The 14,723-nt window shown below is 38.8% G+C and overlaps 1 protein-coding gene across 2 annotated transcripts in view; it reads left to right on the top strand.

Annotated features, from left to right (window-relative positions):
* The first annotated feature begins 202 nt into the window (after positions 1-202).
* The window catches only part of GYS2 (glycogen synthase 2), a 60,438-nt gene continuing 45,917 nt past the window's right edge, over positions 203-14,723 (top strand). The window contains exon 1 of one of the 2 annotated variants that reach the window (XM_001098578.5): positions 203-721. In XM_001098578.5, coding sequence (XP_001098578.2) covers positions 601-721 — 121 coding nt within the window. In that variant the 5' untranslated portion in view covers positions 203-600. The remainder of the gene's footprint in view (positions 722-14,723) is intronic. The other variant, XM_015151250.3, reaches the window with a different exon arrangement.

Genomic DNA, 14,723 nt, shown 5'->3' with positions numbered 1-14,723 from the left:
AAGTGTAGAATTAAATAACTAGGATTATTTTTTTAAAAGCTCTAGAAATAGGAATCAAAAGAAAGAAGAATATTTAGGAAATCCAAAAGGATTTAAAGCATAAAAATATGTCCCAATCAGTCTACATGTAATCTAAGGAGGCCTGCACACTTATGAAGGGAGTTGCCAATATTGGATCACTTTGGAAATGGTGAAATAAGCATTGGTAACTGTATAAATCTAAGAGTCTGGTCAAAAGGACAAGGGCTAAAAGACTGAACTTGGGTCATGCTCTGCCTATCCCAGGAGGTGCTAACCTATGTCCTGAATCAGAGGATTTTTCTGTTGACAGCTCTGGATTGTTTGGGTAGATACTGGTAGGGCAGAAACTTCCTAACAATACCTGCCCAGAAAGACGGGAAAGAGGAGGAAAAATTCCTCTTTCCACCAGGAATTCTCTGGGAAGCACATAGGATTTCACGCTACTAGTTTATTCCCAAGAGAAGCTACCAAAGCTTGGTAACTACCAACTCTAACTTTTGTGTCTCTAAGTACACTTCTCCTGGGATTACAACAAATTGAACCAGGGATTTAACGGAATCTCAGAGGACCGTAAGAAGAATGCTTCGAGGCCGATCCCTGTCTGTAATATCCCTGAGTGGGCTGCCCCGGTGGGAAGTCGAAGAACTTCCTGTGGAGGAGTTACTGCTCTTTGAAGTTGCTTGGGAGGTGACCAATAAAGGTTTGTACTGCTCCTGAAGGTGGATATTTGCTAAGTGATTGAAGACTGTAGAGTAAGATTTCACAGATGACTCTCTAGTGATAACCAATTGCCAGTGAGTGAGGAAAGCATTTAAATGGAATGTACATTTAAACTACATTTAACCTTGTCTATTACAACAGGCTATGAATACAGACTTGGCTGTGTGTTGAAGAGGGAGAAAGTTGAAAATATTAACCGTTGCCATGGAATGTGCATTTAAATTAAAATTTAAAATCCATATTATGACAAAAATAGAAATAAAAAGTTAATATTTATCTTTTTTGTTTTAAAATTTTCCTCAGCAAAATAGTATAATTAAACATTTTATTTAGGAAGATGTATATGTGATTAGAACCAGTTAGAAACTTTAACTCTACATTCTGTTAGTGATCATGTGAGATGCTTAATAATGTTTCTAATTCACAATTAGCTTGGAATTAAAATTTTAATTCAGGAGCTTCTCAAAAGGCAAAATACTGTGCTCCTTTTCAGAATGTAAGTAATTTTTTCTTCAATGCTATGCTTACATAGGAATTATAAAATAAAGAAAATCAAACTGATAAAATTAAATCAATTTGTGAGTAAGCTATAACCTCATTTGTGCTGGGTAAGAGAAGGCAAGGTAGAGAACCACAATGTAAATGATTTTTAAAATAAAGACATCTGTAAAATTATAAAAACAATTCCTTGTGGATTTATACTCTCTAGTTTAAAAGTGTCAAGATTATTGAAGAAACATTAACAAAGAAAAAGTAATGGTTTTGAAGACTAGTTCTTTAAGATCTTGACGAATCAAGCCAAATGATTGCCGGGTAAATGGCAGTGATGACCTGTGTAATTTAAAGGATCTGAAATTATGACATGTGTTGTGATATATAACATGCTTATTTTTCATTTTGTGTTTATTATTACATGTCTATTATGGTAACCTAAAGGATTTGAAATAATAACCAGAATGTGGTTATTTCCATTACTTCCTTCTTTTGGCTAATCAGAGCCAGCATAATCTCAAAATTAAAGGCATTATATATGGCATGCATTCTGATTTTTCACCTTATACTAACTGTTCAATGTTCTTGTGTGTATGCATTCATAAAATCAAAATTAAAAGTCAATTTTGCCATGCCGGGCGCGGTGGCTCACGCCTGTAATCCCAGCACTTTGGGAGGCCGAGGCGGGCGGATCACAAGGTCAGGAGATCGAGACCACGGTGAAACCCCGTTTCTACTAAAAATACAAAAAATTAGCCGGGCGCGGTGGCGGGCGCCTGTAGTCCCAGCTACTCAGGAGGCTGAGGCAGGAGAATGGCGTGAACCCGGGAGGCGGAGCTTGCAGTGAGCCGAGATTGCGCCACTGCACTCCAGCCTGGGCGACAGAGCAAGACTCTGTCTCAAAAAAAAAAAAAAAAAAGTCAATTTTGCCTATGTAGAAGTGGACAGAATGCATATAAGAGAACAAAGCACAGTCTTTTTCTCTGTAGTTTAGTGAGAAAGAATCTAGGAGGACAGAAACCTTATTACAGAGAAGTGAAGTATTTTATGAGTACCTGTTTCTGTTGTTTCCTTTTAAATATTTTTTTATTCTTTTCCTCAGAGATCTTTATCCTGAAATGAGTACCTGTTTTTAATGTCCTTTTTCTAGTCACAAATTTTTCCAGTCCAGTTTTTAAATATGCCCAACGTTCCTGGGAACAGAACCATCTCTATTACATGTGAATCCCACAGTATGCCTTGAAATAAAAGTTTTCTCTAGAGAGTGGGCAGGAGCTCAAGGACCTAGCTTATTGGTGGATAAAACTGGAGGGGGCCTCTTAGCACTGGGAATCAGTCCAGAAGATCTCTGCACAAGTTCCCACACCTGAGCAGAGCCCCTTCTCCTTTCTTCTTTTCTCATCATTTAACAAACATTAATGGAGCACTGTTTCCTAGGCACTGGGAACACGCCAGTGAAACTAAGTTATTTTATGGATCTTATAATCAGTAGCATGTGTGCTGATCTCAGGGTTTAGAACGGTGCCTGGTACATAGAAAATGCTCAATGGATTTTTTTGAATAAAGGAATACATTTATTTTTCAATCCCTAAGCTGCCTTTAATACTTACTTTCTATCATTTCCATTTCAAGGGGAAGTGAAGTGTTTTTGTGGAGAGGTCCTCACAATGTGATTTACCCAAGTTGGTATCATCTTAGATATATCTTTATTTTAGTATTATCATAGCCTGGTATGGTTAGAGATTTTCATATAGATGGATAATTATTGTGTTTATTCCTAAAAGTACATTGCCACTACAGTTTCTTTAAATTTAATGGCTTGAATTTTTACTTCCCTGCATTTCATAGTAGTGATATGAGGTATCTTAGAGATCATGCATCCCACTCCTCCACTTCATAGAGAAAATTGATTCATAGAGGCATCTAAGGATCAAGCAAATAGCAAGTTAGAACCAGGATTTAGGTCTTCTCCAAGGCCAATTCACCTTTTTACTATTATGTAAGAATTAAATATTATAACCTCGGTTTTCAAAGGAAATATGCTATAGATGTAAGAACACAGAACTTGCAGTCAAAGGTCGTGGATTTCTGAAATTTTTGAAAAAGAACCCCTTAAATTGAATAACAGTGTCTTCATGAATAAAATGAATGTTATATTCTCCAGTTTTCTTACCATGTTTTCTGGCAAACAAGGAAGTGTATTCACATCTAAGAAAACAAGAGGTTTCTTAGGAGAAAAATCCCTTGCTGCCAGAATTTTGTCCATGAACAACGGAAATGTGAAAAACATAACAGATGAGACAGTCACAGTTAGTTCTGGGTACTAATTCTCACACCTCAAAATAACCTTTCTCATTTGTTAATATTAACCTTGAAATTTATTGCTTTTATTCATTAATCCATTTTATTATTCGGTACGGATTCATCAAGTGTCTATTAGGTATCAGGCACCGAGAGGCGAGGGAGATAGAGTTAAGAATACAGAACTGATTCTTTTTTTTTTTTTTCTTGAGACGGAGTCTCGCTCTGTCGCCCAGGCTGGAGGGCAGTGGCGCGGTCTCCGCTCACTGAAAACTCCGCCTCCCGGGTTCACACCGTTCTCCTGCCTCAGCCTCCCGAGTAGCTGGGACTACAGGCTCCCGCCACCACGCCTGGCTGATTTTTTTGTATTTTTAGTAGAGACGGGGTTTCACCGCGTCAGCCAGGATGGTCTTGATCTCCTGACCTCGTGATCCTCCCGTCTCGGCCTCCCAAAGTGCTGGGATTACAGGCGTGAGCCACCGTGCCTGGCAGAACTGATTCTTAATCTTCAAGAATTTACAGATTTGTAGAAGGTAGACATTGAACATACAATACAGTCAAATGTGAGGAATGTGAGACTAAGGGAGCCAGGTGTCCTAAGACTACACAGTGTACCCTGTAGTGGTTTCTAACCTAGTTACCTAGAGGTTTGGGAAAAGCCTCTCTAATGACGAGATGTTTGAGTTGACACTTGAAGGATGCATAGCTAAAGGGGAGAAAGCGTTCTATGTGAGAGAACTATATATGCCAAGACGCAGAAGTGTTCTCTGTTCGAAGATATGAGCGGGGCTCAGAGACGGAAAAGGAGAGGAGTATGAGAGAAGATGGGAGAGACCTGCAGGGACTAGATTGTGAAACTCAACGGGAGTTAATAGCCTTAAGGAGTTTTGTATCCAGGCTATAACTAATGAATGGGGAGTCACTGAAATTCTATGCATAGTAGTGGGAAGTGCTAAGTAGTCAAATGTGTTTTGGAAGAAGCACTGTTACCAGCTGAGGGAAAGGAGAGTAGGGAAATTAGGCTGTAGTGTGACCTAGGATGGAAATTTTGCCCAAATGTAGGGGGAAAGATGTTTACTCTCTCCTTTGTCCAGGTCTTACTACAATCGTTTCGTCTGCACAGACTTGCTCAGAACATTACAGACTATGGAGAAATTATCTTGTTAAGGATATTTACACTCATTAAAAAAGTTTAGTAAATATTGTAGCACATAATGAAAGTTAATTTAAGAGTTGTAAAGACTTGCGCAATGTAGTCCCTAAATAAATGCTTCCCTCTTAAAATGGACTAGAAACAATTTGTTTTTGCCTAAGCCAACGTGTTGCTGGACATAATCCTTTACCTGCTTCCTCCTGAAACTAGACACTACACCTCTCAATTACATGGTACAAGTGGCACAGGGAAGAATTCAGAACACTGTAGTCAAAGTGTTTATGGAAGAAATTATAATCATGAGTCCACTCTCCTAAGACAGGAGTTCTAAAGGTGAGGACTTTGATATAAGTGAACTCAAGGAGTTTCTAAACCTTCAGAAAATCTATCTAAAAATTAGGTGCACGTGTATAAAAGTGCTTTTTTTTCTGAGAAGAGGACTTCATACTTTCATCAGTTTCCTGAAGGCCCCTGTGATTGCCGTAAAGCACAACTGCTGTAAAGTTTACTACTAAGCCACAGGGCTCTTTTTTGTTAACACAGAAGTTTTCCAAATGGCTTTTCTCCAGAGCAGAATAAAAAGGATTCCATCCTTCCCAAGACCTAATGATGTTTATCTTTTGTGATACTGTTTCTGTTCTTCCTCTTTTTCTCCCACCCACCACCACTTTTAAAGATCTATCAAGGCCCAGGACCGTGATTCACACCTGTAATCTCAACACTTTTCAAGGCCGAGGCGGGAGAATTGCTTGAGATCAGGAGTTGGATACCAGCCTGGGGAACATAGGGAGACCCTGTTTCTACAGAAATTTAAAAAATTTCTGTAGCCGGCCGTGGAGGCTCACACCTGTAGTCCTAGCTGCCTGACAGCCTAAAGCGGGAGGATCACTTGAGTCCACGTGTTCTAGTGAGGCTTCAGTGAGCAAGATTGTGCCACTGCACTCCAGCTTGGGTGACAGAGTGAGACTCTGTTTCAAACAAACAAAAGCAATAAGATCCATCAATTTGTTCCTCCATTCCTTCACTTACTATCTGGCTGTCTACAGCCTATGGGCTCTAAAGTCAGACTGCCTGATTTGGAATTCCAACTCCACCATCACCTAGGTAAAGTTGAGATTTATTGCATAGCCTCTCTGTGCCTCAGTTTCTCCATCTATAAAATAAAGATAACACCATCCACCTGTAACAATGTTGTGAAAATTAAAAGAAATACCAATTGTAAATCACTCAGAACTGTGCCTAGCATTTAATAAACACTCTGTGGGTATTAGCTTATCAAATGTATTCATAATATGAGGAAGTTAGCTCATGTATTGTCATACCAGCTTTCACTTTGAATGAGTCCATAACTGCATTTTTAAACACAAAAGCAGAAAGAATAGGAAAAAATATATATACATCAATTTTACTTCAATCATGGGATACATAGTAATTAGGATTTCTTTGCCCTAATTACTGGTGTGGATAAGCCAGTGGGCTATATCAATGGCATCTCAAGCTGTTATCACACCATGTGAAACACACAGCCTATGTAAAAACTATGCTTGGCTGCACAGCTTCAAGGAAAGCACCAGTCTACTCACTTCTTTTTCATTCAGCATGCCATATCTAGGCCCCTTTCATATAAAATATTTGGAGCTGCCATTGTAGGTATAATTGGTGGCAGTGCAGGTGGTCTTGTTCAAAGTTTGAGTATCACCTCCCACTGCCAAGACTGCAGCTGCTTTGATTTTAACAGAGTATCTAGAAAAGTACTGGGAACACAAATATTTTGCTGACCATTGTCTCAAGTAGCACCTAATCTCCTTCCTACCAGACCTCATAAAATGATATTCTAACTGTATAATGACTCCCTCTGCTTCTGCAACTGTGTTTTGGAACAGGAGGGTCAGATTAGTAGCCACACATACTGAAATAGTCATATGACTTCCAAAGTCTGTAATTTTTAAGCATGTACTAAATAGTGAAGTTTCTCCATATGTGTATAATATGTATATATGCGTGTATACATATATAAAGAGACAGAGATGGAGAGAGATGGGGGGAGAGAGAGAGAGCGAGAGAGAGGCAGGAAGAGAGATCCTTATTTTGGTTGATATCTATTCTATACTTCTTTGGAATAGTGATTTTTAGTAAATTGGCAGTGTTGCCAGATGCCAGCTTAGGGTTTTAACCACCTCATTGTTATATGTACCATGGTAGTTCATCTTTGTTTTTCAGGTGAAAAGTGTGATACTTTGTCCTCACACTACGCATAGCCCCCATGTTGTTCCAGGAAAATAGAGATCAATAAAATACAAAGTACTTGTTTGAAATTGAAGGTTAAGTTCAAATTCAGTGACCTATGCTGTGGTAAAACGATCATTCATTAATGATATTAAGTGTTTTCTTTTTTAATGTTAGAATAAAACTATTCATTTGCAGATTTAAAAAAATAAACGTGTATGTAAATCTCCTTGGGGTATACTTCGAATTTGAAAATAGGAATGACCCTGTCTCTATGGTGTTGCGTTCACTTGTATTCTAGCTTGCGAAGAGAGAAGTTTGGAGCAAATTGTGCTTTGTAAATAGTAAAAACTGAGGCAAACTGTAGCACAAAGTGTGCTATATAAACAGTAAAAACTGAGGTAAAAATATATGGAGGGAAGAAAGGCTAAAATGGTGTTGGAATATAAGAAATGGCAGTAAAAGAAGCTCCTCATAGCAAGACCGTACAGGGAAATGTCTGGAGGGACAAAAATTTATTTGCAATCAGGCCTCAACCAATATGGGATCGACTTTCTTTTATTGATATATAACATGTGCTTATATTTATCAGGTACATGTGACATTTTGTTACATGCGTATAATGTGTAATGATCAAGTCAGGTATTTGGGGTATTCATCCCAATATTTATCATTTCTATGTGTTGGGAACATTTCAAGACCTCTCTTCTAGTATTTTGAAATATACAGTATATTGTTGTTAACTGTAATCACCCTACGTTGATATTGAACATCAGAACATATTCCTTCGATCTAACTGCCTGTTTGTGTCCATTACCCAATTTCTCTTCATCTCCCTTCCTCCCACAACGTACACACCCTTCTCTGCCTCTGGTATCTATCATTTACTCTCTTCCTGCATGACATCAACCTTTTTAGCTCTCACGTATCAGTGAGAACATGCAAAATTTGTCTTTCTATGCCTGGCTTATTTCACTTAATGTAATGACTTCCGGTTTCATCCATGTTACTGCAAATGACAGGATTTTATATTTTTATGGCTGAATAATATTCCATTGTGTGTATATACCACATTTTCTTCATTCATCCATTGATGGACACTTAGGTTGATTCCATATCTTTGCTAATGTGAATCGTGCTGCAATAAACAGTGTGGTACTGGTATCTGTTTATTATTCTGAATTCTTTTCCTTTGGATAAATACCCAGTAATAGGATTGCTGGATCTTATGATAGTTCAATTTTTAGTTTTTTGGTAAATCTACATACTGTTTTCCATAGTGGCTATACTAATTTGTATTCTTACCAATAGTGCCTAAGAGTTCCTTTTCCTTCACCTCCTTGCCAGCATGTGTTATTTATTTATTAATTTATTTAAATCATGACGATTCTAACTGGCATAAGATGATATCTTATTGTGGTTTTGATTTGCATTTCCCAACGATTAGTAATGTTGAGCATTTCCCCATACCCATTGTGCATTTGTATGTCTTCTTTTGAAAAATGTCTATTCATATCCTTTGCCCATTTTTTAATGAGATTATTTGTTTTTCCACTGTTGAGTTGTTTGAGTTTCTTATATATTCTGGAGATTAATTCCTTGTCAAATGAATAGTATGCAAATATTTTCTCACATTCAACAGGTTGTCTCTTCACTCTGTTGATCATTTCCTTTACTGCTCAGATGTATTTTAGCTTAATATAGTCCCATTTGTCTATTTTTGCTTTGTTTCCTGTGCTTTTGAGGTCTTAGCCATAAAATCTTTGCCCAAACAATGTCTTGAAGTGTCTCCCTTATGTTTTCTTTTAGTAGTTTTATAGTTTTGAGTCTTATATTTAAATGTTTAATCCATCTTGAGTTAATGTTTTATATGGCAAGAAATAGAGGTTGTATTAGGCCATTTTTGCATCACTATAAAGAAATATCTTAGGTTGAGTAATAATAAAGAAAAGAGGTTTAATTTGCTTATGGTTCCACAGGCTGTTTAGGAAGCATGGCACCCACATCTGCTTGGCTTCTGGTGAGGCCTCTGGAAGCTTTTATTCACATCAGAAGGCAAAGCAGAGAAGGCACATCACATGACAAGAGAAAGAGCAAAGGAGAGAAGAGGAAGATCCCAGACTTTCTTCCCTTCCTTCCCTTCCTTCCCTTCCTTCCTTCCTTCCTTCCTTCCTTCCTTCCTTCCTTTCCTTCTTTCTTCCTTTTATTATTTTATTTATTTTCTTGAGACAGTCTCACTCTGTTGCCCACAATGGAGTGCAGTGGTACAATCTTGGCTCATTGCAACCTCCATCTCCCAGGTTCAAGTGATTCTCATGCCTCTGCCACCTGAGTAGCTGAGACTACCACACCTGGCTAATTTTTGCATTTTTAGTAGAGACGGGATTTCGCCATGTTGGCCAGGCTGGTTTTGAGTTCCTGACCTCAAGAGATCTGCCCACTTTGGCCTCCTAAAGTGCTGGAATTACAAGTGTGAGCCACCACAACTGGCCCCAGACTCTTTTAAACAGATATGTGAACTAAATGAGCAAGAACTCACTTATCACCAAGGAGATGATGCTAAGCCATTCATGAGGGATCCTATCCCATGATCCAACCATCTCCTGACAGGCCCCATCTCCAACATTGGGGATTACATTTTTTTTGAGACTTATATGAAATATTTTAATTTTTAAAAATTATATATATATATATATATATATTTAATTTTTCCATAAGTTATTGGGGCACAGGTGATATTTGGTTACATGAGTAAGTTCTTCAGTGGTGATTTGTGAGATTTTGGTGCACGCATCACTTGAGCAGTATACTGCACCCTATTTGTAGTCTTTTATCCCTTACCCTCCTCCCACCCTTGCCCGCAAGTCGCCAAAGTCTATTGCATCATTCTTATGCCTTTGCACCCTCATAGCTTAGCTCCCACCTATCAGTGAGAACATACAATATTTGATTTTCCATTCCTGAGTTACTTTTAGAATAATAGTCTCCAATCTCATCCAGGTCACTGCGAATGCCATTAATTCATTCTTTTTTTGTGGCTGAGTAGTCTTATATCATGTATACATACACCACAGTTTCTTTATCAACTCGTTGATTGACGGGCTTTTGGGTTGGTCCCACGATTTTGCAATTGCGAATTGTGCTGCTATCACATGCGTGTGCAAGTATCTTTTCCTGTAATCACTTCTTTTCCTCTGGGTAGATACCCACTAGTGGGATTGCTGAATCAAATGTAGTTCTACTTTTAGTTATTTAAGGAATTGTGACAGTTTTCCATAGTTGTTGTACTAGTTTACATTCCCACCAGCAATGTAGAAATGTTTCCTATTCACCACATCCATGCCAACATCTACTGTTTTTTGTTTTTTGATTGTGGTAATTCTTGCAGAAGTAAGGTGGTTATCTAATCAGGATAATACTGGCCCCAGATAATAAGTTAGGGAGAATTCCTTCCTCTTTAATTTTTGGAAGAGTTTAGGGAGACTTGCCAGTTTTCTTTGAAAGTTAGGTAAAATTTGACTAGGTAATTTTAAAAGACCTGTCTTCAAGTTCTGAATTTTTTCTTCTGCTTGATCTAATCTATTGTTGAAGTTTTTGAATGCATTTTGTATTTCTTTCAATAAACTCTTCAGTTCCAGAATTTCTGTTTGGTTCTTTTTTATCGTATCTATTGGGTAAATGTCTCTTTCATATCATGAATTATTCTTCTGATTTCTTTTTGTGTATCTGAGTTCTCTTGTGTCTCACTGAGCTTCCTTAATATCAACATTTTGGATTCTTCTTTCCAGAATTTTATAAGTGTCTTCTTTTTTTTCCACTGGTATATGTTGCTGAAGAATTATTAAATTCCTTTGGGGGTGTCATATTCCTTCACCTTTTTATGTTTATTTTGCTCTTGCATTGATATCCATGCATCTGGTGTAACGATTGCTGCTTCCAATTTTGTAAATTTGTTTTTGCAGGGGAAGACTTTTTCCTGAAGATATATCTTGGTGTTGATTGAGTAGAGCACATTGGTTTTGATTTCTAGGTGCATACAGTAGCATAGTCTTCATATTATTTGTTTCAGCTGCCAACAGTATCAGCAGTGTCTGTGATTTTTTCAGTGGCTTAGGGTGCAGTTGTTAGTGAAGGTGGTGATGAAGTTGTGCTGGAGACAGGAACATCAGGTAGGCCAGTCCTTGGCCCCAGTGGTAGTGGTATGCCTAACATTCCTGTCCTTGGGCCCCAGGGCTGTGTACACTGGCACTGATGGTAATGAGTCTAGTTGGGTTGATTCTTTGGCCTTCAGGCAGTTTGCTTGGGTGCCAGTAGTGGCCATAGTAGGCTGGGCTGGTGTGCGGGTCCTCAAGTTTCTAGGCAGTGGGCGTGGTGTGGGTGATGGCTGTAGCAACTGCAAGACAACTTTCTGGCTCCCAAGCAGTCTGTACTGGTGTTGCTGGTGGCTGCAAGGGCTGGAAGAGTCAATCTTCAGACCCACAGGTGGCACATGCAGGTGGTGCCAGTTGTGATGGCAATGGCAGATTGGGCAGGCCCATCATCAGGCTCCTGGGAGAACTGTTTAGGTACTAGTTGTGGTGGATGGGACAAGGCTGTCTTTGGTAGAGTGTAGTTAGCATCTATGAAAGGTTCCCAGACTGCTTGCTTAGGCATTGAGGAAGGCAAAACCAGGCTGGGTTTTCCTGTCCTCAGGCCACTCAATGGTGTATGTGGACACTGGCTGTCATACGCTGGAGTGCAGTGATCCTCAGGCCCCCAGCAGAATGCCCGAGTGAAGTAGTAGCTACTGCATTGCTGCCCTGCTCTTGATAGGGTGCAGGGTATGTTGCTTTCAGTGGCAGCAGCCATAAACGGGTGGCTTGTGAGCATGTGTTACAGCCCTAGATGGTGGTTGCAAGTGGGGTAGCATTTTCTTTGGGAGCTTGTAAATGTGTAACAGCCCTGTTACGGGGGGTGGAGGAGTCCACTTCTAATGACACACATTTTATCCCTGGTGACAGCAGCCAGCAGTAGCACTCAGCTGTGGGTGGGGAATGTCAACAGGGCTTCAGGGATGGGGAGATGCAGATGATGTTGGGGTCTGAGGAAAGATGTCATCTAGGTGGGGGTTGGGCTCTCAAAATGGCGCCTTGCTGCTCAGAAATGGGGATGGCAGGGGTGGGACCCAGTGAGATCTCCTTCTCTGGAGCAATGCCTTTGTGTGATTGCTGGGCAATTCCTTATGTGTGTCTCAAGGCCTGCATGGTCAAGGAACTCTCCTGTGGCTAGGATTGCTGGAGTCCATAATGCAGATGTGGACCACTGGGAGTCAGTCACTTACCTTTCCATGAACTGGGGAGCCTCTCTGGCCTCACAGAGGAAGCCTACTGGGAAGGCTTCCTTGCTTCCCTCCCCTTCATTGCCTTAGATGCTTCCTGTCACTTCTCTGTTGAATTCCAGAATTCTCTCTTATGTGGGATTTTCTACTTACTATTTTGGTTCTTTGTGGAGGAGGCGAGTATCAGATGCCTTTAGTCAGTCATCTTGAAGCCCCTTCCCTTGAAATTTTTAAAGCTATATGTTTTTATTTCTAATAGACTGAGAGAGCATAATCATAGTTTACACACTCCAAGGCTATATGGGGAACTATCTGAAGGCCTCAGCTGAGTAAAAGAAGTAGCAAATTAATTAACTATGTTTATCTTTTCATTTCATTTCCCAAATCAAATCATTTGTTTCTTCAAATAAAGAATTTCTATTCCCCCTTATGTTCTTTAGTAAATAAAAGTGTTAGCATCTACCAAAGTGTATATGAATTTGAAATACATAATCTAGCAAACAAGAATGTTTTAAGATCTCTGAGCAAGATGCATAGTTGCAAATAAAAAGAGTTTTCAAGGATAAAGCATGTAAATAAAACATCTAATAAACATGTACCATCAGAAACTTATGGTATATTCTCCTGGAGAAGATGAAGAAAATAAGTCTACAGAAAAGGATAAATTCTTTGGAAATTTTGCATTTTTGTGGATAGTGGTTTTGAAGAAAGCTTAGATATATTTAAATATGTTGCTAAGATGTGACTCCCACACTTTAAAGAAAAGTTCTTCATTTTAGTTGCCCTTGTAAATTGGCTAAGTTTATTTTTCCTCAACGAATAAATTTGATGGTTTCTAAAATCGTCCGGAATTTGAGGAAATACTTAGGTGTAGTAGATAACATCAATTTATGTTAACTTAGATTTATTGTTGGATGGTTAAGTGCATCATGTCTGTTCTTGTCCACTCTAAAAGTTTCTGCTTGCAAGTTTTATATATCCTTCTCATGTGTTCTGTTCTGTCCTCATCACGTGGCATTTGAACCGTGGTTTGATAGTGTCCTTATTATCAGACTCTGCTCAATGACAGTTTAAACTTTTTTTGATACAGTAAAAAACTTTTCCTTAAAGATGAAATTCTTAAGGACAACTAGCTTGTGTAGACTCATATGAAAATTGCTTGGATTTTGGAGTTACTTTAGCTCTTCTCTTTTGTAAATTAATGAATCCTATGGTACCATATAATAGCATCAACATTTGCCTTTTGTGTCTCACCTTTCGAAGGGCAATTTTCCAAAAAGTATATTTTGCACGGCTCAGGCTTAAAGTAATGTCTCCAGATGTCGTTCTACCTTGTGACCACTGATTGTGACTATTGGTAAGATTTACTGTGTAAAGTGTAAGTTACTGGAATAATCCATTTAAGAAATATAGTAGCTATCAAAACCTGTAGTCTGATGAATTGGAATATGTTTTGAAAGACAGCAGTGAAAAATGAGAAGTAATATATAAGTAATAAAATTGCTCTTTGCAATTGAGTTGAAGACTGATGCCAGGATCTTATTACCTCCAGGATTTCACAAAGGACTTCTTGAGTCATTCCGTTGCTCTAGCTCATGAACAAAGTATTGCTCAAGTAATTGACAGACTACTTTGTGTATTCTCACATGTGATTATTGTTTAGCGCTGTCACGGGAAATATCCTGCCTAAGTTTACTGGAGGTCTTCCTCCCCTTACCCCTCCCTATATCCTTCTACCTGGTTATCCTTTTTAATCCTATTACTCTTTCCTTGCACACTCTACTCCAGTTTAGAGCCTGGGCTCTAACCATTACCTCTGCCTAAAAATTTCTCTTCATGACATCCATTTGCCCAATTTCTTCACCCTTTGTAATTACCCCATTGAATGACATTTTACTTGCTCAATTTTTGCCTTTCCAATCAGATCTAATTTATTTTATATTTTTAAAATTTATTTATATATATTTAGGAAGTATGTACTAGTTCATTATCATGCTGTTTATAAAGACATACCCAACACTGGGTAATTTATAAAGAAAAACATTTAATTGGCTCACTGTTCCACAGGGCTGGGGAGGCCTCGGGAAACTTACAATCATGGCAGAAGGAGAAACAAACATGTCCTTCTTTACGTGGCAGCAGCAAGTAGAAGTACCAAGCAAAAGGGGGAAAAGCCCCTTATAAAACCATCAGATCTTGTGAGAACTCACTATCATGAGAAGAGTATGAGCATAACCTCTTCTATGATTCAGTTACCTCCCTCCAAATCCCTCCCACAACATGTGAGGATTATGGGAACTACAATTCAAGATGAGATTTGGGTGGGGACACAGCCAAGCTGTATCAGGGTATAAGATCAGGTTTCTTACATACATATGTTGCATAGTGGTGAAGTCTGAACTTTTAGTGGACCATCACCTGAAAAGTGAACATTGTGTCCAATCCATAGTTTTTCAATCCTCACCGTACTCTTATCCTCCCATCTTTCTTTAG

The sequence above is a fragment of the Macaca mulatta genome, chromosome 11 (assembly GCF_049350105.2).
Source record: "Macaca mulatta isolate MMU2019108-1 chromosome 11, T2T-MMU8v2.0, whole genome shotgun sequence".
Lineage (NCBI taxonomy): Eukaryota > Metazoa > Chordata > Mammalia > Primates > Cercopithecidae > Macaca > Macaca mulatta.
Note: the sequence above shows the minus strand (reverse complement) of the source record. Positions and strands in the feature narration are given on the sequence as shown.